Source organism: Leptonotus elevatus, chromosome 8, assembly GCF_054856555.1.
Source record: "Leptonotus elevatus isolate MCC_2025b chromosome 8, RoL_Lele_1.0, whole genome shotgun sequence".
Lineage (NCBI taxonomy): Eukaryota > Metazoa > Chordata > Actinopteri > Syngnathiformes > Syngnathidae > Leptonotus > Leptonotus elevatus.
The window spans coordinates 9,072,579-9,096,903 of NC_141246.1; the positions used below are offsets into that span (position 1 = coordinate 9,072,579).

At 38.8% G+C, this 24,325-nt stretch overlaps 1 protein-coding gene across 2 annotated transcripts in view; it reads right to left on the reverse strand.

The window, feature by feature from the left end:
- evi5l (ecotropic viral integration site 5 like) overlaps positions 1–23,570 on the reverse strand; it is a 29,700-nt gene extending 6,130 nt beyond the window's left edge. The window contains exons 1-19 of one of the 2 annotated variants that reach the window (XM_086082973.1): positions 23,239–23,570; positions 13,684–14,050; positions 12,495–12,684; positions 10,821–11,045; positions 10,600–10,674; positions 10,362–10,487; positions 10,107–10,250; positions 9,943–10,032; positions 9,218–9,315; positions 9,034–9,094; positions 8,503–8,556; positions 8,257–8,289; positions 6,912–7,052; positions 5,333–5,449; positions 4,845–4,985; positions 4,562–4,741; positions 2,920–3,066; positions 2,674–2,769; positions 1,549–1,644 (exon numbers count right to left, since the gene is read on the reverse strand). In XM_086082973.1, coding sequence (XP_085939099.1) covers positions 1,549–1,644; positions 2,674–2,769; positions 2,920–3,066; positions 4,562–4,741; positions 4,845–4,985; positions 5,333–5,449; positions 6,912–7,052; positions 8,257–8,289; positions 8,503–8,556; positions 9,034–9,094; positions 9,218–9,315; positions 9,943–10,032; positions 10,107–10,250; positions 10,362–10,487; positions 10,600–10,674; positions 10,821–11,045; positions 12,495–12,684; positions 13,684–13,925 — 2,256 coding nt within the window. In that variant the 5' untranslated portion in view covers positions 13,926–14,050; positions 23,239–23,570. The remainder of the gene's footprint in view (positions 1–1,548; positions 1,645–2,673; positions 2,770–2,919; positions 3,067–4,561; positions 4,742–4,844; positions 4,986–5,332; positions 5,450–6,911; positions 7,053–8,256; positions 8,290–8,502; positions 8,557–9,033; positions 9,095–9,217; positions 9,316–9,942; positions 10,033–10,106; positions 10,251–10,361; positions 10,488–10,599; positions 10,675–10,820; positions 11,046–12,494; positions 12,685–13,683; positions 14,051–23,238) is intronic. The other variant, XM_086082974.1, reaches the window with a different exon arrangement.
- Between the last annotated feature and the right edge of the window lie 755 nt (positions 23,571–24,325).

Below are 24,325 nucleotides of genomic sequence, written 5' to 3' on the forward strand. Positions count from 1 at the left end.
TTGTATTCATGCAGTTATACAGTATTCAGTTTCTGGCTGCTCTTCACTGTGTTCTGTAGTCATAATGGCTGCAAGTCGCAAACACAATCTAATGTACAGTAAGTTCTGGACTACAAGCCACTACTTTTTTCACTTGCATTCGACTCGGCGGCTAATATAAAGGTGCGGCTTATCCATTAGATCACAAGGGGGGCGCACTATAAAGAACGTCAGGCAGAGCAAAACAAACCAAATGAGCCCAAATACAGCAGGAGAGACAGAACGGGAGCGAGACAATTTGCATCCTCATTATGGAAAAGAAAGTAGCGGGAACCCGGTGCGGTAACATTAAAAACACTTGCGGCTAACAATCTGGTGCGGCTTATATGGGTGACAAACGCAAGTATTCCCAAAATTTAGCTAGCGCGGCTTATAGCCAGGTGCGCCTTATAGTACAGAAATTACTGTAATGAAAAGATAATAACCAAGGCAGCACGGTGTTTGAGTGGTTCGCACGTCGGATAAGTGGTTTGCACGTCTTCTTCACAATTTTCAGGTTTGGGGCTTGACTCCAAGGATCTGGACTTTGTGTAATGTTTGCATATTCTCATTATTATTATTATTGTTTTTATATATTTTGTTTTGCCTAAACAAAGAAAGAAAGAAAAAAATCTTAAAATATATAATTTTTTTACAAAAGTCCACGTTTAAAATGTTGACCCTTTTTCAGAATCGTAAAACAACTCAAAACAATTCAAATTAAAACAGATTTTCAATCAATCAATGTGGGCAAACAAACAAAATATTTGTCAGTTTGCAGTATAGCTGCAGTATTAGAGGAATTTTTTTATTTGTGATAAATAATCCTTATCTAAACTATTATTCAGAATTAAATAATAAAAATAGCCAAAATCAGTTTTCTGGATTTCTAGAAAGTGGAAAACATTGACCAACTTTCATTGTTGAATCAATTACAAAGTAAATTCTGTAGAGGTAATTTTTACTCTAAACTGAGTCTATTTGGTCCCACTCTAAATAGAGTCAAATTTACACTTGGAAGAGAGTAAAAACAAAAGTCAATCAAGGGTTGAGAACAAACCCATAATTTCAGGTTGGGAGACGGCCCATCTATTTCCTGAGCCACGCAGCTCCTGCTGTGTGTTAGTATCGCTCGTGTCAGCTGGAATCTTTGTAATTCCGATCTCCTCTTGGATATAAGCAAACAGTAGGAATGGCATAGCTCAGGTGGTAGAGTAGCAGTCTCCTCCTCAACCCTTGAGTGACTTTTATTTTATTTTTCATTTGACTCTCTTCTAAGTGTAAATTTTCAAATTGAGTCTATTCGTTACCACGCTAAATCGAGTAAAATTTACTCTAAAGAATTTACTGTGTATGTGCAGCAAAGTGACACACGAGATGGTGAGCCGGCTTCCTGTATGACACCTACATACTGCACAGATTACTTTGTGCCACATTTACAATGACATTTTCAAAAGATCATTTCTTCCCGCTCCAGCTCAACTAAAGGTTGAAACTTTGTGTGTGTTTGCGTGTAGGTGTGTGTCTGACCTCATTTTTTAGCTCAATGATCTGATCCCGCAGCCGGTTGATGTACTGCCTGGAGTCAGAGTGGTTCAGCTGGCCCTGGATCAGCCCTTCTTCCTTCTGAAACACACATAGGTACACAGTCAAGATCTTGGGGTGGATTTGAGGTGCTTGAGGACAGGAAAAAAAAAAGAGGGGTATATTAAAAAGTATATTTCTAACTGTTTCTGTTTTGCAGCCATTAGCATTAGAATATAGCCAAGTTTAATCATTTATTCACAAATCAGTTTAGAACTGTGGAGAAATTAGCTTTTTGCAACATGGCCTTGGTTGATCTCTTCTACTCTGCTTTCATCTGCTGGCTGGTTTTGGAATAACTACCGTTTGCTTCATGCATTCTCTTCAGTTCAGAGGCTGCATCAAAGCCTTCTGTATGCTCTAGCATAAAAAAACGCATAAATACGTCTTTAGGAGCAGGGTAATATTTAAAATAGAACGTATTTATATGTTTTTGGGAGCAAATGTGTCAAATGTTCTTAATAAACAATTAAATAAAATGAAAATTAAATCTTTTGACCTAGTATGGACTATGGAAGGACTTTCCAATCAGGGACCATATTAGATTTATGAAAATATATGATATAACGGCCTGCATAGTTCTGAGAATCATGACCGTAATGAGGACAACTAATAAAATCTTACACACATTTTCTTTGATTAGTGATTTGGAACAGGTAAATCATTGTTTATGGGTGATGTGAGTCAACCATGTATATTACAAAACTATACTCTGTCCAAAGCTTTACTATATATTTGATTATTTGAACAGGTATGGTCAAAATGTCCAGTTATCAGAATGCTTGAAATCATACTAGGTTTACAGTTGTTTTTTTTGAGGATCACACTTCCTCAAAATTGTCACAGACAGCTGGGTATTAAAAAAATAAATAAATAAATAAATAAAAAAATAAAAAAATTAGAATGTAATGCTCAAACATTTATTATATGTGAAGAAGGCTTGCAGGTGAAATGTTTTGGGGACTTTTTATAACAGTTCCACTGATACTTTATTTGTTATTGTTTTATTTTCATGATACATGGTAAGCATCCTGCCGGTTGCTCAACCCTGAACGAGCCATCCATCCTCACCTGTATTTCGAGCTCAGCTATCTTCTGCCTGAACTCGGCCATGGCAGCCATGCTGTCCGCTTCCCTCAGTCGTACGGCCATCACTTCCTCTTTACTCTGTGAAAAGGACAATGTGAGAGGGGTTAAATCCCGTTTGGACCTCTGTGAATCATCCACATGACTATATTACGCTTTCATTGCTGTTTTTAATTACATCTGGTTCTGTACCATCCATTTCGTCCCTCCCCACCACCCCTCTCATCACACCTTGCAGTCCCACTCGGCCTGTTTCCGTTTCATCTCGTTGAGCTGGGCCTGGAGAGCTTTGTTCTGATTAGATGACATCTGGAGACGATCCTGGAGGGCGGAGCGCTCCTGCTCATGGCGCCCGATCAGTTTGCTGTGGATTGTGTTCTAAAACAGAGAAGGGGAAAGCCAGACATTTTTTATTTACTAGGTTGATCATCTTGGCCTGTGTTTTCACTGGTGCACCTTCTATGTTGTTTGTCTGTTTGGCTCCCAGTCTACAATTTTTTTTATTATTATGCATTGGCATAATGGAACCCCTTGAGCGGAAAGTCGTCATGACGGGAACAGTTTCAAATTTGACAAAAATGTTTTGGGTGAAAATATGTCTCTTAAGTCGAAAAAAATTACGTACGGTATGCTGCATTTACTTTTAGGCAAAACCTATTCCAACAGTATGAGCAGCCTCACGAGGTATTTTAAGGAAATATCTTAAGAGGTGCACTGCGTTACAAATGTCCTTCAAATTTGATTGAGCATTTTGTACACATCTTTCATAATCAATTAAAACAAAATTCTGCAAAATGAATATATAAATACAATAAAAATGTGATTTGTTTTGCAAATTTGTTGTGAGTTAGCAGAGCATAATCCTGATGATGAATTTGGCCGGAATCAATTTTAAATGTAATATTAAAAAAATAAGTTAAAAAATAAATAAATAAGAAAAAGTCTTCAGATGCTAATATTTGTCAAATCTAACCAGATCACATGTTATGCTTTGTATTAGTGCTGTCACTATCCAATATTTTTGCAATCAATTAATCTATCGATTATTTCATCGATTAATCTGATTAATTAGAATTTTGCATTAAAGTGTATTACAAAAGCATTCTTTTAACCCCTGGGTACTGTTTATTAACCAGTGATTGGTGTTTATTTTGTACTTTGTATTCATATACTGATTAAAAAAAAGTGGACTGAACCGGTTACATAGTACAACAGCTGTACTATGTAACTGGTATAAATACGGTTTAAATGTTTTAAGTGTCCCAAATACGTATTTCTACGTTTTTATGCTAGAGCATACAGAAGGCTTTGGATGCAGCCTCTCAACTGGAAACAGATAGAAATATACTTTATTTTCCTAATAAAAGAAGAGACCCTAATCTTGTTTTAAAAAGTATAAACTGATGTTTGCAAATGTCTTATTTTGATTAAACACAGACGATAATTCTTTCAACAAGGACTACAGAAATCAATGAACAATTACTATTGATATGCTGAAATCAGAGGATTTGGACAATTTTAAATGATAAAATGGCTCCAAATATTAACACAGTTGTCGATTAATTTGATAATCGATTACTTGTCAATTAATCACTTAATTTTGACAGCTGTACTTTGTGTGAACTCTAACACTTGGAAGAACTACTAGGGCTTGAAACTCCTTTTACTACAATATTCACCAATAGTTTAATTGTATAAACTGTGCCAGACCTGGTAGCCTCCCACATCCCAAAATACATGCATTTTAGGTTAATTGATGACTAAGTTGTCCTTATGTCTGAAAGTAAGTGTGAATGTTTGTTTGCCTATACGTGCCCCGCGATTGGGTGGTGCCTTTTGCAATACTGAAAGTCGATGGACAGCTGTGTCAGACCTGGCTCTCAAGCTGCACAGCCTTGAGTTTGACCTCTCGAAGCTCAGCCTGGGCCTGCGCCTCCCTCAGGCGGATGGTCATCAGCTTGTCTTGCAACTCATTCATGGCGTTCTTCTTTGGCGATTCCTTCCAGTGGCTGCCACCGCCACCTGTGCTGCCGCTGCGGGTCATGTGATGTTGCTGAGAAAAGCATGAACAGACGCACCCAAAAAAAATTAAAAACTATTCTGGAGCACGTGATAAGACAAGAAACAAGAGCGGCTTGTGAGTGTTGTGCGTTCACCTGCCAGCGCTGGTTGAGCTCAGCGACCGAGTCTTGCATCTCTCTGAATGAGCGCAGCGTCTCCAGCTCCCTCAGCTTCATCTGGTTCACCTCCTCCTGCAGAGCTGCCACGTTGCTTTCATCAGGCAAACAGCTGCTCCTCTGGATTGTGAAAAAAAAGAAAAAAAAAGTGTCAACGGTTAGTAAAATGTCTACAGCATACTTCTAGTTGACAATATTCGATACATTTCATGACTTGAACAAAATGAAATGTGTTCATATTTTGTTGCACAACCTTTTGAGGCAATCAAACGATTTTTGTAACTTTCGAAGAGGCTGAAAATTAGTTTCCTGTGTGATGAATCTGTATAATACACAGGTTCACGTTTTGAACTGAACTACTGAAATAAATGATATTCTATTTTAGTGAGATTATCACTGAACAGAATTGCACTCCATCATAGGTTGGCAATATTATGCAAATGCAAGTAAACGCTCTGCAGGCTCACCTTCTCCAGATCGAGCACCTTGTCTTGCATTTCCTTCATCGCCCCCAGAAGTTCAGCCTCACGCAGCTTGGACTGCTCCAGCTCTGTCTGCAGACCGTTCACAAACGGCTCTGTGTACTGAAACCAGCATTGCACATTACACAGTATATTTACAGACCAATAAGCAAGGTTGATGACAAACTATACATGACTAATAAAACATAAAATCAATAAAACACTTGATCACACCTTGTTATGGTACTTGCAGGTTAAGCAAGGCAAAGCTAAGACTTATCAAAATACGTTTTTTAGCTGACTTTATTTTAAGGCCATTTCCATCAACTTTAATTACTAAATGTGACCACTCGGCAACACAAATTTAGGCCACTTTTAAAACAACCCATTCTAGGTTACAATAAAGCATACATTTCAAACTGACTATAGTTGGCCTCAAGCCAGCATTACTGATCAAATGCCAGGAAATGTCAGCAAACAGAAAGCAACTTTTCCATGCCAGCGTAACACTGCAAACTGTGTGGCTAATGCTTTTCCTTTGAGGGGGATTACAAAAGCATAGCGTGAGTGAAAGAGCGAATGTGTCATTTTGGCCATCTCGGCTTTTGTTTATCAAAGAAGACAGTTGGAGCCTGGAGGTGATTCAACTCTAGTTGTGGGTGTTGTGCACAATCAGAACTGAATAACATTAAGGAGTCATTATTGGTGCTTAGTTTAACAGAACCAAAGCAATGGCACAATTAAAAAAAATATATACACAGATTGAATGTTTGACATTTGCATATTTTTACAATACAGAGACATGGATGAGAAAAGGCAAAAAGACCCATGAAAGAAAATGCCATTATGTTCTATAGTTATAGAGATACTTCAACGCCTTATACCTTCTTAACTCATTTGCTCCCAAAAACGTATGAATATGTTCTATTTTAAATGTTTTACGTGTCCCAAAGACGTATTCATATGTTTTTTAAACGCTAGAGCATACAGAAGGCTTTGATGCAGCCTCTGAACTCAAGAGAATGCATGAAGCAATGGTAGTTATTACAAAAACGGCCAGCAGGTGGCAGCAGAGCAAAATAGATCAACCAGGGCTTGTTGAAAAAAGCTAATTTACTCACAGTTCTAAATAGATTTACGAATAATGATGAAACCTAGCTATATTCTAATGCTAATTGCTGCAAAACGGAAACAGATAGAAATATACTTTTTTTCCCGATGAAAGAAGAGACTCTAATCTTTCTTTTGGTAGGTTCCATGTTTTTATAGCAATAGAACACAATATTCTGTGGGCCTTGCAAAATCTGTCCAAATCCAGTAAAATAGCTGGGAAGTGAAGGAGATTGCTTCAGTGAAAATGGCTGGGAGTGAATGAGTTAATATTTGGAGTTTAAGAGAAGAATATGCATCTACGGCTTTTTGCATTGTGTGTTAGCATGGTGGTTTAGTTAAATACTTAGTCGATTTATTTATTCTTCTTTTTTTAATAAATCGGATGAGCGACGACTTTCGGATCTTGAGTCACTCCTAATTCGGCTCACGCGTAACTCGATGTGCCACTCGACACTTCCGTTCCCGTGATTACCTTTTGTTGTTGCAGTTCTCGGATGGTGTCCTGCGCCTTCTCGAGACCCTCGCTGGCTACGTTGCACTGCTGCCTCACCACCGCCAGTTCTCGCTTGATCACATAGTTCTCCTCCGCTTCCTGCGCCCTGGTCACCTGACCCTACAATAGCACACCAGAACAGCATTTAAATTATGAAATTAGACACAAATGAAATCAAATATCAATGTAGGTAAATGGGTTAATAATATTGTCATGCTTACAGGTAACTTGGTTGCATGGCACATGTTCAAGCCTTAAAAGGGATGGTTATATTATTTGGGAGAAAGGGCATTTGCTTTCTTTAAGAGAGCTGGATGAGCAGCCTAGATAATATTATACAGTAGAATGCTCAAATTTGACCAACAATTTCGAGAAAACTACTTCTACAATGTTGCAAAAGAACAAAAACAGGAAGGCCGGAGACAAGATTCGACCCCTAAACCTCAGAACTGTGAGGTAGACTTGCCCAAGAAGAATATATTGTACACCAGAAAATATTCCAGCTCAAGATGGTGCGACATTTAACCTGTGAAATCCAGACATGAGTTATATATGCCACTACAGCTTGTGTTTTTCAAATGTTTTTGATGTTTTGAATCACATATGGTTAACTTATTTTGCACAAGTGTATAGTTTCTGTTATAAGAATGAGATTTAGGGGGCGCATCTCTGATGCAACTTTTGCCATGGCTTCCTCAAAGTTCACGAGTGTTGAAAGACTTATGTTTTAGGTTACACACTATTATTATCGTTAAGAATGTTAAAATGTTACTTAAAATATTGCTTGTACAGGGTTTTTTTCTGGAACTGATTATTTCTTATGGTAGAAATTGTTTTTAAATCTGAACAAATCAGGTTCTGGTACAGACTGTGCTCAACATTTGAAATTCCACTGCATATCTTCCACGGACACATCATATTTAGAAAGACAGAGGAACAGTAAGTTATGTGTAAAGTCAGCAAAACATACAGGAACAGTACTTCTTTTATCCTTATTTGTACCAAAAAATTGTTTTAGGAAAGGATATGTTAACTTCTCACAAAGAAAGCAAACATTTACCAAATTATTTGTGTACTTACATTCCGAGTTTTACATCATAAAATAGTAGTGGTGTTTACATTCCACATGCAAGAGTACAGTATATGCATTAAATAGCATGCACATTGGGACAACATAACAGGTTTGTGGACTGAACATATTCACATTAAAAACGATCATTTTCATGCAGGTTTGACCAAGTTTGGTAAGACGGGCAAGAAGTGAGTTAGTTGTTGAGGAGAGGGCTGTGAAGCGAGCGGGAAAGTGGTTCACCAAGTACTCTACCTGGATGAGTCTATCTGCCAGAGCAGCACTCTCCTACAGCGCAATGAAGGGACGCAAACAAGATGTAGAAAAACAAGAAGCCACAAAGAAAGCCGAAAGTAGAAAAAGAAAAGATGAACCAATATGTGGGGGGGAAAAAAGAGGTGAAGAAAAAAGAGGCAGCATGAAGATCAGTCAGAAAATAGCATTTTGGAGAGAAGGAAAAAGAATAGTACATACTACAAACACGCAAAGTTCATCTCTTACCTTCTCCAGGGTTTCAATTCTCTGTTTCAGCAGTCTATTTTCTGTGCGCAACCTCTGAAAACAAGAACAGACAGTTACAAAGCTATGTTTGGATGAAAAGATGGACTATTAATCATCATGAAGAATTCTGTTGATTGTGTATGTTAGGTAACCGTACGAGGTACCACAGTCACAGAATAAGTTAAATTCAAGTCACAACTGTAATATCTTCTCCCCCCCTTTCAATGAGAAAATGAGTCTTAAACCAAGTAAAACAGAGCAAAAAAAAGTTCAGAAAATAGGTCGTATTATTATTATTTTTTTTTTTAAGGTGAAATGTCTAAAGTTATTTTCTTTCAGAATAAAGTAAACAAAGATGATTTTTTTTTACATATTTGTTAAAATAAACCTCCCAAAAACCCCCCCACCCACCTGTACCTATCAAACATAAATACTGTGTTTAAATACACAATAACAACAGCTTGTTAAAGGAAATGTTGTCATGCGCCATTTCATAGATGAATGTCATGAAAAACATTTGAGCCTACACACCTTGATCTCAATTTGCTCCTCCATTTCTTTGTTCTTGATGGTTGTATATTCTTTCTCCAGCCTGATGAAAACAGAGGAAAAACAACAAAGGCTCATATTTTACATGATTAAAAACAATTAAATTGGCTCTGGGTTTTGCTGGAAAAGCTTTCTCCCCGGGCTATGAGGTAACAAGGGCTCTCACTTCTTCATTCTCTTGGGGTTGTATTTGATCTGGTATGCCCTGAGGATCAGCTTGTCCGGGCAGCTGTCAAACTGGTGGGGGATCACCTTCTGAAAATGCTGGAAGACACGAGGAACAGTTGGAGTTAGAGAGCCGCAAAGATGCTCCCTTATTCAAATCAGACACATTTGCAGCTGCTGCATTGTCAGCCCACAATAGACTAGCAAGTATTACTACAACCCTTGATGCTCTGCAGTACATCACTTGCATCCATCAAATACACACAATTAAGCATGAAGTTATCCATGACATCTTCAAATTTTGAGTGAATGTGTCTTTTCCCCCCCTAGAAATTACTTAAAGCTTCTGAATACTAAAAATTAAATTCTGAATCGCTACTGCCTCCTGTGGCCAAAAAATGAAACTGAACACACCCTTCTTCCCATACACAATATTTTTAATCCCGTCTCCCACCCACCCACTTTTTAATGGAAAATGTATATATAATGTTTATTAGCATCTGTTTTTGGTTTTATTAAAACAAAAGAGGGAAAAAATCACCCCGAATGCATTTCAATGGCCGTAAATTATAGATTGATTTTCGCTATTCACGAGCTGGTCCGGTCCCTATCCCCTTCGACAATAATCCAAATAAGGGAGTTGAAGAGTTAAGTCAACACTGTATATAGATGCTAAATATGCACTTGAATGTAGATAATTTAAGTTCTGCACCGGGGACTACTTACCTGTGACATGCCCTCCATGTCCAGCTGAATGAGGTCTGTCTGGTTGTACTGCAGAATGGCCATGCCCACACGGAAGATGATCTCGAGGCCCTTCAGAAAGGTCACACAACTTGGTTTTATATGATGACTCAATAAAATCAAAAATATAATCTAAATCCTCCTACCTCATACATAAAAATATCAAATATACGCGTGGCGACAGGCAAAGGGAGAAAGGTGAGGAAGAGTGTGAGGAACCAGGACGAAGCGTACATAGATGTATGAAAACTCTGGGACCGGAAATGGACGTTAAGCTCTGGAAGTTGTTCCTGATATGACAATAACACACACAAGTTATTCTTAAGCAGATGTCAGAAAAAAAAACTGGTGTTACTTCACTGCCCCCCAGTGGATGTAACCTCCTGCTGCTTGCTCTTTACCTGTAGCAGATATTCAAACTGGTAGATGCAGAGTCCCAGTTCAGCCATGCTGGGTTTGAAGAGCTCTCGCAGACGGTATTCCTGCATCAGACGCACAAACACGCAAAAGGCCTCCTCTTCGGGCATCTGGCACAAAAGTGTGAGTGGAGAGTTCCCGCATTAGTAACTGTAGTGTGACACAGTGACTCCTGTTTTTTTTTTTTTATTCTAGTGGGACAAATTACCATGTTGGAATTACCTGCATGAGCAGCAGGCCAACAATGAATGCACTGCCTTGGCAATATCCCACCTCTCGATCTACAAGGGAGTATGCCTAAAAAACATTTTTGCTACATATGAAAACATCTTTTAAAAACATCTGGGGTTGGCCTGAGAGTTCAAGGCCATTCTGGCTTTTGGAAAAAAAAAATCCTAAATCTAAATATTGAGAGAGATTTAAAAGCACTGATGTGATTTTACCTTCATGACATTGAAGAGGACCTCCTGGCCCAGGCTGTCCTGACCTTTGAAGAACTCGTGCTCGGGGTAGGTACGGGCGATGTCTCTGCGGATCAGTTTCTCGCACGGGGATGACATCTTGAGCAGCTCCGAGTACTGATTCTTCACCGGCATGTCCGTGGCATTGCCCAGCAGCTGCCACACGATGGCCCGGAAGTGATGAGGAATGCCCTTCCGGATCAACTCCTGGAGGACACACACCCATGAATGAATGCAGTATTTATTCATTAAAGCAGGGGTGACAAACTCATTTTGGTCGCAGATGTGGGTCATATGGTAGTTGTGGTTTTCATCAGTGGAGAAGATTTATAGTTGGGGTATTTTTTCCTTTTTTATGGAATGGGGGCAGTCTGTTGACAGAGATCAGGGGTCGGCAACATTTATTGTCAAAAGAGCCCTTTTAGGCTAAATAAATAACAAAAAACATTTGAAGACAGTGGCACAAGCTAATTAGAGCTGCACCATAACTGAAAAATATGCAGCATCCAATACTTAGAGATTCCTTTTCTTCTACCTTTACTCCTTCCATTTTTTGGTGGTGGTGTAATTTTTCAGACTTAGTTTTTCATACATTTCTAGACATTTCTGCTTATCTGTTAATTTCTTCAATTTTTAACAATTTTATGGACACATTGTAATTTTCTGCCTTTTCTGGCTATTTTTTGACATTTTTTACAGCTTTTTTTGCTATCACTTTTCTGACGTTTTAAGGTCATTTTTGAGATTCCTTCTTGTTTTTTTACATTTTCTTTCCTGCCTTTGCTTAAATCCAAATTTTCTGACTTTTTGGGTAATTTTATGGACATTTTACGGTTATTTTCGGGACTTTTTTTTATGGGACATTTTACAGTTACTGTTAAACATTTTCTTTTCTGCCTTTTTAAAAATAAATGTTATGTCTGTAGGGCAATTTTCTTTTTTTCTGTTTTGTGTCTGTTTTTCCTCCTACTCTTACTTACTTTACTTGAAATCTCAATCATTCATTAATTTAAATAATATTTTATCTAAAAATAAAGATAATATAAAAGTATATATATATAAAAATATAGAATAAAATAAAATATCCCCTTACTGGATCCATGTTTTTGAGGAGCTGTAATGTCATAAATGTCATAGTCAGAGTCGTATTTTGTCCTTGTTTCATGTGCTTAAATGTCTCCTTGCTCGTTTTTCCGCTCTCATTTAATCCTGACTCACTTGGCTGTCCTTCCTCTCATCCATCTTGCCGTCCCTAAGGTTTTCCCTTTTGCTACACAGCACACACAAAGGCCAATGCGACAGAGGCTACTTTTGTGCACTCATACTAGACATCATTATCTAGCATGTCAGCTTTGTTCCCTTAGAATGATGCGTGTCTCCTCAAGATTATGATCATGTTACCACGGTGATGCAAATCTCTTTTTTTTTTTCTTGCGTAGATCACTGCAGGGAGGGGGCTGTTTGTTTGGCAGTGTACTTGGAAAATCGGTAAGATTACTTGACTGCACCTGTCCTATGGAAAGGTCACCATTTCCTTTGGCTTTATGCTGTAGTTGTAAACTCAAAAAACACTCGAGTTGCTCGTTTATGAAAAGAAAAAGGTAGCTGAAAATAAACCGAGGCAGTCAGCAGGAATGAAGTCAACCTGCAACACACCTTGAGGAGCTTGTCCTTCTTGCGTCTCCATTCCTCCCATTCGTTGACAATGCGGCCCCAAAGGATCCAGGTGTCCTCCTCCAGGTGAGACAGGTTCGAGGAGGCCGAAGAGCTCGACACCAGCGACGAGCCACTATTGCGTCGCGAGCCCGTCATGGAGCGCATGGACTTGGAGTCAGCCTCCAGTAACCTTGTAATAATAGATAAGTATAACATTACTAATGAATACACAGTTTGTTAGCAGGATTACTACACATTTAGCAAAGAATATAAGGGGAAAATTGAAATAAATGGGTAGCCTTTTTTGTTCCCCAGAAATAAATTATATGATGAAAATAAAGTTGTACCATAAGGATAATATATAATGTATGTAATTGAATGAACTATTGCAATAACAAAGTATTGTTTTTTTAAAGAAAATTATGTAATGTTATGTCATTATGTATGGTTTTTTTTTTAAGAAAAAAAAGCAATATAATTAGAATACAGAACTACATGTTTGTATGTTACAATAAATATTTATGATTAAAAAAAAAAGGTCTTACTGAAATGAAAAGTATCGGCAAGAACTGACGCATCTTTCAAGGAAAAAAAGTAAATCATGAGAATAAAGTATTGCTTTTGAGAGTAGTGGGTTTTTTTTTTAGAAGAAGAAGTTTATAATATGAGAATAGAGGCATCCTTTACAAGATTAAAGTAAAAAATTTTAACTTTTGAATGAATTAGTGAATATCAAAATTTCCATGGAAGCACAAGCTTGGTGTCTTTCTCTAACGTGTTACGAGTTAGCCTCTAGTTAGTGAAATCCCTTTTGTTTTATTCCAACATTACAAGTTTATTACCTGCCATTTGCACAGTCATAACTATGAAGATTTTTTTTCGTTTTTGTGTGGCCTTAATACTCCTCGTAAACCATCTTCAGACTTCCACAAAACGTGCACTTTTGGTAACCTTGCATGAATGTCATTTGCTTATGAATAATGCACGAGTTCTAATGACAAAATTCTGGCAAATACAGAAGCTGATCTTAATTAGGTTTGCTCGTTCTTGCCAAGTGGTCTTTTGAGTGCAATCACATTTTTGGATGGGAACCAATGACATGTGATACTTATTTTTATGCTACTTTTTGTATTGAAATGATGACATGATTCTTTGTACTGTAAATAATGCAACCACCATTTCTTATCACCTGTTCTGTTCCTCCAGTTTAGCCAGCAGCTCCAGTTCATCTGGGCTGAGGTTCTCGGAGTCCGCCGGGGAAACTGCAGGCGCTGACAACACCGCATCATGGGAAGAGGAATCTGGGCTGAGGACTGGACTACCTGTGGACAGGGGATCTGGATCCAAACCAGGAGGAGAAGAGGGGCAGTCTAGGTGTGTGGGAGCCAGGCCGCAGCCTTCTCGCTCTGGGCTGCCGCTGGGTATAGACATGACGCTTATTGCCGAGTGGGAAGCAGTGCAAGTGGGAACTCTCAAGTTGGTGTTTCCTTCCTCAGTACGTCAGCTGGCTGCCACCTGCCTGGCTGAGGAGCCAAAAGGATCAGAGGTCTTCAAACCTGGTATGGAGGAATGGAGAGATTTTCTTTGAAGTGATACATAACTCAAGAGTCATTTTCAACCATTTTCAACTTTTTGTCGATAATTTATGTATAATTTTCCATGTACAATGAATATCTGCAACAAAAAAAAATTCCAAGATGACATCACCTGCACTGAGGAAGTAGGTAACGACCAATCATGGCTCAGTTTACTGACCAAACCCAGAAAACAGGTGAGCCATGATTGGTCGTTACTTACTTCCTCAGCGCAGATGATGTCATCTTCAGTCGACAGCAAGTGGGGTGGCGGAAGTTTCTAAAGGTATTAATTGCACATGAAAAATAATGAAGTTATCAAATTAATTGTGGACAAAATATTAACTTTTCACTGCTGAAAATGTTCTAATGAGTCAAGTATCCCTTAAAGGTTTTAAACAATGTTTGATGTCACTGCTTTGCCATTCTAAATAATTAACACAATCACTTTCTACTACTCCTAATGAAGAAAAACTACAAAAATATATTTTGAACAAACTCAACCCCCCCCCCCCAAAAAAACCCCATTAAGACATGAATGATATCAAACATGAACTAAACTAAAAGTGTAATAATTGAAATTGTAATTGAATTGTGTTTAATTGCACAGCCCTATGATATATGATGCTGATTTGAATGGAAAGAAGTAAACACTGGAGTAAAGCTGACACGTTGGTAGACATGCCTTAACCGACACCTCCAAAGATGAAGTAACAGCAATTATGTTCGAGTGACTCAGCACACTCACGGCCCTTTCTTGAGTCATCACACCGCAGTCAAAACAACCTGCTCTGAAATTAGCAATGGTGTTTTGCAAAGACCTGAATATTAACATGAAAAGAAAAGCTGCTATAATGCGAGTTGAGAGAGTTCAAAAGAGAGGATTTCAGTCAAGTTACTAATGGAAACTCATTTCACACTAAAACAAAACACTTCCACGTTAATGGAACATGAAGAACTGTTTGACTTTAAGATGATTACGTCATTGTTTCCATGGGTTGTTTAATGAATGTTAAAACATCATGACTGTTTATGTGCTCCACTGTTCCCCAGTTAGCCAATCATTCAGGCTATTTAAGGTATTCGCATCTTGAGCACAACATTTATCTTGCTCATGTTAACCAAGTTTAGCGCGTTGCATTTCCTCAATCCGGCCCTTTAATTCTCCATTGTTGCATCCATTTTTTACACATGCATTTGGCTAGAAAAAGGTCCATGTGATCACTTCACACATTCTAGAGAAAAAAAATCATTCTTGCCTGCCTTTATCTGAAGACGACCCACAAACACAGAATCAATCCTTGAGACACAGCTCCTCAAATAGCTATATTGTGTTTCATTACAAAGAAAATTCCCTGCATTTTACAACCAGTGATGGATGTAACGGCATTTTAAATAAACTAAGTTACTGTGTTATTTGTTCCCCAGTAATACATACGCAAATTAATTACTTTTCCAACTATAACTGCCTAGAGAAAACCTCCAACATCTTCATTTCTGCCACCTCCAGCTAAACTTGATTTGTCGTCTCTTTACCCTCTTCACTGCCACTGTCTCGCCATCGACCAGGTTAATGTATGCGTGGCAGCCAAAATCATGATTATGATTCAAATTTAACTGTGCCCTACTGCCGCCCAACCAAAACAAATAATACATTAATTTTCTCCCCGCATATTTAGCCTCAAATCAAGTTTAACAAACTGGCAACCACATATAAATGGAGGGCATGCTGCCATTGACCACAGGCAAGTCTGACTCATTCAAAAGAATAATAAAATGTTTCTAAACACGAACAAATGGAATGTGGACTAGCGCCCCATAATGGTTGTGTTCCACTGGATTCTGAAATGGATGTCAAATCATTTGTAAAAGCATCACCTACAACTTTTAAAAAGGGTCCATGGCATTATCAAAGGGCAAGTCAATGCAGCGTCAAAATGATGTCGCGATCACCATTTTATGAGGCTCGTGAGGTCGACACACTTTGATCAAATTAGAACACAACCCAGCATATGACACGCAAATGCACAACAAAACAAGCAAAGCAGAAAAACGGCAAGGGCAGGCGTGCAATAACAGTGTAAACTTAGAAAACAGTGCTTGGGATGAGACAAGGGATGCATTCATGCGCAGCAGCCAGCTCATCAAAAGAGCCATTAACAAGCCAATGAGACCAATCACTTTTGTAGCGAGAAAAGTAGTCAACGTGTGCTGCAGAATTTTCTCACACAGAATACATTAAAATTTAAGTCATGTGAATATAATATCTATAACAACTTACATCTGATGATTGACATATCCTTGCTTCTAAACTATACTGTAGCTGCTGCGATAGCTTTATACTCAGGTTGGACGAGATTGGTTCACTGAAGCAGAACTGAACGGATATGACGCTGAAGCAAACATATTCTGAACTGGAAATACAGCAAATACTTTTAAACGGGAGCCAAGCAAATGATAAGGCGCTGCATTTAGAATACAGTCTGCTTTGTCAGAGAAGTGGCGTGACCCTCCAGAGATATCTCAGCAACAACAAAGACTGTTCAGTGTCAGGGCCAGAGTGTGAAATGTGTAAATCAAGCATGACTACAGTAGAGTGATACGCTGCTGATGATGCACTTCATTATATGAAGGACACTGTGAAGGCTCCTGACAGAGCGAGGCAGCCCAGATGTTCCGACCATGACTGTGTATGACTGGACGATGACTCAGATGTAAAAACCAAACCAAACCCACCCATAAGATTTGTGTTGCTGTCGTCTCGACATGTTAATTGGTGACTCACAAGTCTCAGCCCTTGATTACTGGGTGTCTTCTATGTCCATATAGTTAGGTGTGACTTGTCGTGTGCTATTATCCAGCGCATTGCCTTTGTCCCGGCGTTCTGCATGTACATTTCAGTGCAGCATGTGTCTGATTTACAAAATCTTTGCCCTTGGTAGAAGAGAAGCTTCTCATAGATTCCATCTGGCAAGCAGCCTCGGGCACTAGGACTGTTGATCTCCTTTTCATTAACTTGTTTACAATTAAATAATAATCACAATGCTCCAAAACAAAATCCTCAATGACTTTAACTGTTTCCTAAAATGTAAATTTGCACATTTCTTCTTTGTGTAACTAAAATGGTCATTTTCTTCCTTTTGCGCAGATGGTTCTCAGTTGTACTCTGATTTATTATTTTTTTATTTTTTATTAAATCCAGCTACATAGTGACAACCCGTAACCTCATGCCCAGAGATCCTTCAGAGACAGACTGATGTGTGCGTATATGTGACTTTGTTGTGTTTTTACCGTGTAAATGCTTACGTTGACAACGTCATCCCTCAACGAAATGTGCCCGAACACAGAACAATTGTAGTTCCAAAATGCTTAGGAGTTTTTCACAAAAAAAAATCAATTTAAAGTTGAACTCCTCAGATGTTGGCGACTGGTGCAAAGTTTTAGCTTTGGCACCAGACGTTGCCACAGTCATTTTTCCTGGGCGTGCATGTATCCAACAAAAAAAGGGGCACGTACTTGAATAATGAATATCAAATGTATGTCAGAATAATGGCAAAATCTGAGCCGCTCGTTTTGCGAGTCTTTAAAGCATGGGTGTCCGAACGTTTTCCTGTGAGGGCCGCATACAGAATAATCAAAGGATGCCATGTCCACTCTGACGTTGTCTGACTTTATTAAACACGCTAAGACTAATAAGTCAATCAATTATGTACTATAGTTATTTTAGCGGGCTTTTAGTTATTTTAGCGGGCTTTTAGTTATTTTGAAACAAGACAAGCAGTTTGGGATTTAAATGATTTTTGGGTGGCCCACAAAAATTAAAATGTATTTTTCGTATTTGCTGAGGGCCGCTAGAAAATGGACAGCGGGCCACAAATTGCCCCTGGGCCGTAGTTTGGACACCAGTGTTTTAAAGCATACAATAATGAAGTGATTGGGGGTGCCTCACACATCTATTTTTTTAAATGTTAGCCACTAAATGAAAGTCTAAAACACCTTACTTTTGACAATAAGAATGTCTTTAACAAATAGCTCACAGCTCGCACAGTATTTTTCTGAAAAATAGTGAAACGTATTGCAGTCAGAATTGAATGTTCCCCTGTGTAAGAAATCATTTCCACCTTGATGGTGTGCCAGCTCCTCCCCCTGCCCACCTTTTCCATACTTTGGAGACTCAAGGGCGCTCCATCAGCCTTGCCTCCAGGCTGACCTCTTCGTTAATGTGTGGCTGTTCCGACCCATGCACTCATATTTGGCTGCTGACACGTGTTCTCATTTCCACACAGTTCACCTACTTAGACCACCGTCTTTGAGCCAGATGCTCGGCCCGATATTGCCCAAAGTGGGTTTTTGTTTTCCGTGACTTTGCCATTTGTGAAATGCACAGGCTGCACTAATCCAAATGTTACTTCTGCTTGAAAAGGGGGCTAGATGATTGAATGTGATGCTTTTGCTGTATGGATTCTGCACCGATCAACCTGGACAAGATCTGAGGCGGACCACTTCCTTGGAGGCGTTTCTATGGAGAACTCTGCATCGACCAATCAGGCCGAGTCTTTGCTTCAACTCATTAAATGGACTTTCATGGTGTGTAAGTTAATATTGTACAGCATAATACTGTGTAAAATGTTGCCCCGCAGTATCCAGTGCAATTATGCGGGACGTGGGATCCCTCCATCTGTGGTCTTACCCCCCCAATAGGGCTTTGAGTTTTTCCTTGCCCGATCAAGGGGTTTAAACCAAGAACTTTGTCAATTGTGGGCTTGTGAAGCCCCTTGATACTTTTTGTGTGTGATTAAGGGCTATACAAATTAATGTATTTATTAACATGTTAACTGCATTGGAAATCCCACCTAACAGCATCTGATTATAGTCTTCAAAACTAGATCTGACAAATCCAGTGAGTGAGTTAAATCTTATGATTCCAAACACTGGGAATGGCTACTGATTAATTCACGACACAGCCTGCTGTCCACTAGCAACCTGACAGTCATGGATGTGTAAATGATTTTGATTTAATGGCTGAACCCATGACTACTATGAGGTTATTTACCTAAAAACAAATATGGGGACTAAGGTTTTCTCAATTTTGGTGCCTTAACTGACTGAATGTTTATCATGACAAATGCTTTCCTGTACTGAACCCAGTTAATAGCATCACTCTCCAGATAATAGGCTCCCCTGAGTGCTGCTGTGAGCGGAAATGTACTGGAAATAGCCACACAAACCCATCAATTACTTTACAGTTGTTGTTTGGACTGTTTAAGTGCTAATGCTGACATGCTTATTTATCACCTTAGAATTCTTGACCAAGCAGATCGAAACATCCATTTATCACACAATGACACGTGATGCATGAAGGATTATTGGCAGCTCCAAATTGGATGACACAACAGTTAGCCAAGTCCGAGTGTATACTGCACTTAAGTAGTATATATTTCATTTACGTCTCCGCTTACCGTTACAGCATTAACTAGGTTTTAAACATGACGAACGCAAACAATATTTTGATAGTTGCTGGGAGCTTATTTAATCAACTGCATAGAGATCTATTCGGTGTAAGGCGGTTGTTAGAAGACTATACATCCGTCATCCGTGCGGTAGATGTCGATCAACTAAACATGATAGCGCTTGTTGATGACATAATCATATCTGCTAGGATTGCACAGTGCGCTGGTATTTAAAAAAAAATACTGCAATACATCACAGTTTGACAGACAGAAAATAATTATTCTAATAAGAGGCAAAGTGTGCTTGCTTGAAAATATTTGTCACTACCAGTTGAAGTTTACAGTAAACCTGACAAGTGAAATAAATGGAATTAGACAAAGTTCCACTTGCTTACGAAACGCCATAGACAGCTCACCAAAATTAGCATGGACGTTAAGTTAATGATAAACCTTCATACAGCACAAACGGAGTAGCCCTGAGTGTTATACACTTCTCCTAGTTTGCTATTGATGAGGAAAACAATTGCAGGTCGCATGCACCATTTTTTAAACTTAGAAATGCATGCCTAATATTGTTTTAATAAAAATACAAAGAATAATTTTAAGTTCTATGTTTTGCCACCTACAATTCCACTGCTTTTACTGATGTTTTAGGTTTTTGCCATTGTATTGTTTGAGTACTATCAATATTATGGTACTTTATACAGGTCAGAATTTTTGTATCGTGACAACACTGCCTCAGTTGTTACTTTTTGTTCACAACATTTAACTCATTGAGATTTACAATCTCTTTTGCAAAAGTGTGAAAATGGCTTCAGCCCGTCTGCGGCTGTCTAGTTAGCACAGCTCGCGGCTGTCATCAAAGGTGCGAAATTCCCTCGATTCCCGAAAGGCATCCTTGCCTCCATGGCGGTGGATAAACTTTATTTCTGAGAAATATCATTCTCAGTAAAGGACAACAAAGAATAGCTAAGCATTTAACACAACAAGCAAGAAGAGAGGATGGGATAAGATGGATAAGCCATGTTCACCGCTAAGCTAATGTGAAATCAAGACGAGAGTAGGGTTGGCCTAAAATTCATATCACATTATAATTTTTTGCCTTTACCTTTCACATAACTGTATAAATTGTTACTTAAACTTAAGAGTAAAAAATAATAAAGGATTTCTATTTCAATGTATAATGTGATAGAAATTTTAAGCTATATCACCCTAATAGTGAATAAAGTGAAAGAACAAAATGAAGAAAAACATTAATAGTCAGTTTAACTGACATTCCCCAAAACATTTAAAACGCTGTATTTTGATTCCTGCCCAATTTACTTATTTGGACACTGTTTGCATATTGGTATGGCTACAAGAAGCAGCAGACAGCGCAGCACAATTCAGTCAATGTGCAGTCGACGGTGCTCGTCAGATCCAGTTACAAAAGTGCAGCCTACAGGAACAATAAGATGGAGTACAAGAGCAATCATACAGCGAGAAGAGCTGCTGCTATAGGGGGCAGTTCAGCGAGCTGCTCCCTGTCAGCAATGAGAGGAAGTGCAGCAGCACTATGTTCAAGAACCACAACACCAGGAAGTCTCCAGCCAGTCAGGGTGGCCCAATCTTTGGATTCAAATGTCTATCTGTGGTTAAAAAAAATAAAAGTGTCTCATTCACACTCAGACAAACATACAAAATTCTGATTGCTTAACCCAAAGACTTTGTAACTCTCACATAGCTGTATTATGAGGCCAGAGTAGAGGCAAGTACTGAATGAATGCGATAAAGGGGTGAGTGAGTCACAAGTGTAGAATGTCTCTTTAGGGTCTGTGGCCATGAGATCATGTCAAGAAGACTTATAAAGTACTACAAACAAAAAATAATCAACATCACTAGGAAGTAAGTTACCCTCGGGACGGAAATGTGTGACACAGTATGCCTTTTGCGCATTACAATGATTTAATCTCATTGTACTCATCACTTCCATCAGTGGTTCAAGATGTGATTACAGTCAAAAGACTATGATCAATGACTTGGTGGGCAAACCCTTGGCACAGAGATATATTGAGTAGTCATGTGATGGAAGAGTGATTTCCAAAGTTTTCCAGGTTACCATATATAGTAGCAATTTCCCTCCATGGCTCTTGACGTCCGCTATTCATAAGGAATAGCAACAATCTGTGTAGAAATGCATTGGAGAAGAAAATAATACATTTTTAACATTAAAAAAATATTCCAAAAAAACACACACTGATAATCATATTTTATTTTCTATGAAAATGGGGGAAGGGATAATTTTTTTTTTATATTTTAAAAAAATTATTGAAAAAAGATCAGCGAATACTGTAGATTAATTAGTGAGTGTCGAAACGTGACCACATGGGGGTCCACACTCCACTCCACTGTATATCATTTCCACAACAATGTGAATTTAAAGATGAACACAAGACAAAAACAATTGTGTGCAACAATATGCTCTATGTGACCCCACTAATCGAAATATGGATTCTGCTTAATATTGCGTTTGTGGAATTAAGAATTAAGCAGATTAATCCATCAATTTTCCTCCATCTCAAGGGGCTGCCATTATGGCCTTTTACCGCCATCTGCTGTCGACTGAAATTGACATCAAACTTCCCTCGGACTCGCATCGACTTTTCCGATCAACCGGGCATTTCTGATATTTCCCGCAATGCAAATTCTTCCTTTACACGGTGAAAACAAACGACATATTGTATTGCTGTTGCCTGTGATTAGCATACAAACCATGCGGATTGTTATAGTAGTCATTTCATCACATTTTGAAATTAAAATAATCCTCACAAATCAAATTACAATAATCAAGAGCGTCCTTTCACCAAGTAACTTGTGATATAAGATCGTAATTGTCCATTAATTTGTAATCTCAAATGTTGTATGTACATTTTGACGACTACCTGGAAGAGGAATAAACAACTAGTAGCCTATCAATGTTTACCCTCAAATATAACGGAAAACTGTAGTTCCTCAAATAGGGGCCCTTGCTTTGCTCTAAGCCCTGTGCTCCAATTAGTTGCCAGGTACAAAATGAGTCCCTCAAATCCAGCAAGTCACTTTTTTTTCCCACTGAGAAAAAAAATGAGTACCAAGTAATTGTCTTACTTCATAGATTTCATTGTTCCAACGCAGTCATTTAATATCATGTCATTTTCCATAATAGACTAGTCCCAGTCACCAACATGACAGCTCATCTCCCATATCAGAGCAGGCCTGCTTTGTAACTAGGATACTAGCAGTCAATCCACGGCTAAGGCGGAATTAACATCTGTGGTTTTAAACGGCATCTCCTCCCGGGAGGGAGTGCATATACCACCGGCTTCCCACGACAGCAGCGTGATTGTGTAACAGCGTAAAACGAGAGCAGGACAACACAACAGGCATGGCCATGCGACATAATTTCCCTGCAAATAAGATGATTGTGATGCATAAACCGGGTATGCTAATGAAAGTGAATGTCGGCGTCTTGTTTAGCAGAACATGCGACGGAATGTAGCACGGAAAATGAGCACGCATAATAATGCTACAACGGGGAGGAGTAGAACATTTAAACATTTATGTCGACATCCATCAATGTTTAAGCTAGGTGGGCCTGCGTTGTAGTTTAGCAGTGCAATTTGACACGAACCACCAAGGTGGTCTCGCAACAACATTGTCAACTAGCTAAATGAATACAAATATAAAACATAAAACGCTTACCATACGCGTTTTTCCATATCGCAGCAGTGCAGTTTCAGTGTCCCCTACGACAGCAGCGTCTAAATATCAACACTGGCCGTGTTATCGGCCAATTAAAATCTTAATAGACCGTCGAAGGAAACACACTCGGATAGCGTCCAACGAAGTGCCATCCCTCCCGGCGCTGCCAGCCTCGACAGCTGCGCTCCAGACAAATTTAAGCCACCAAGTAATGTGTTAGTTAACGTTTGTATATTTTTTGTTCAAAATCGGCGGAAAAAAACAACATGACAGCAACGCGGTGTAGCCGCCGACTCAACAGGGGAATCGGGGCAAACGGCAGCATCAATCACAACGAGGAAATCATTTAGAATGGCTGGCATTCGGCAGCCGTCAAGGGAGGAGCGAGCCAATCAGCGTGGAGAAATGGGACTGATTGGCAAGTCACCGGCCAATCGCCTGCCGAAACTACAGGCGGTTGCGTGGAAGAATTGCGACAGCAGCAAATCACCGTCGATATTTATTATGATGAAAGGCGGGGCTTGCAGGTGTTGCACAGAGGTGCACGCAGAGGAATTAATTGAATAGATAGATAGATAGATAGATAGATAGATACATACATACATACATACATACATACATACATACATACATACATACATACATACATACATACATAAGTGTAGGCAGATAATAATATATTCAAGGGTCAAACTGTACTTAAAATTTAAATAAATAGCTCTGGGTATGTAATAACAAGAGTCATAAATAGCCCATGCTTCACTTTAGTTTAAGCATAACTTAGTAATGACACTTTGAGATCATGGAACATGCACCACTGCAAGGTCGTAAATTGAGGTAAATGTCATAACTGTTTATGAATTGGTTAAACATACTTTGGGTATAATGCAATTCTTTCCACTCTTGTGAGATAGAGAAATAATAATAATAATAATAACAATATATATGTAACTGAACTGTGAATTTCTATGGTAATATTTGCTGTTTGCTGCTATTTGGTGTTGCATATTGGTTATGAGACATACTTTGAGCATCCATGTTTTTGCACTCCAGTAATCTTACGTTGTAAAATATTACATTAAAAATG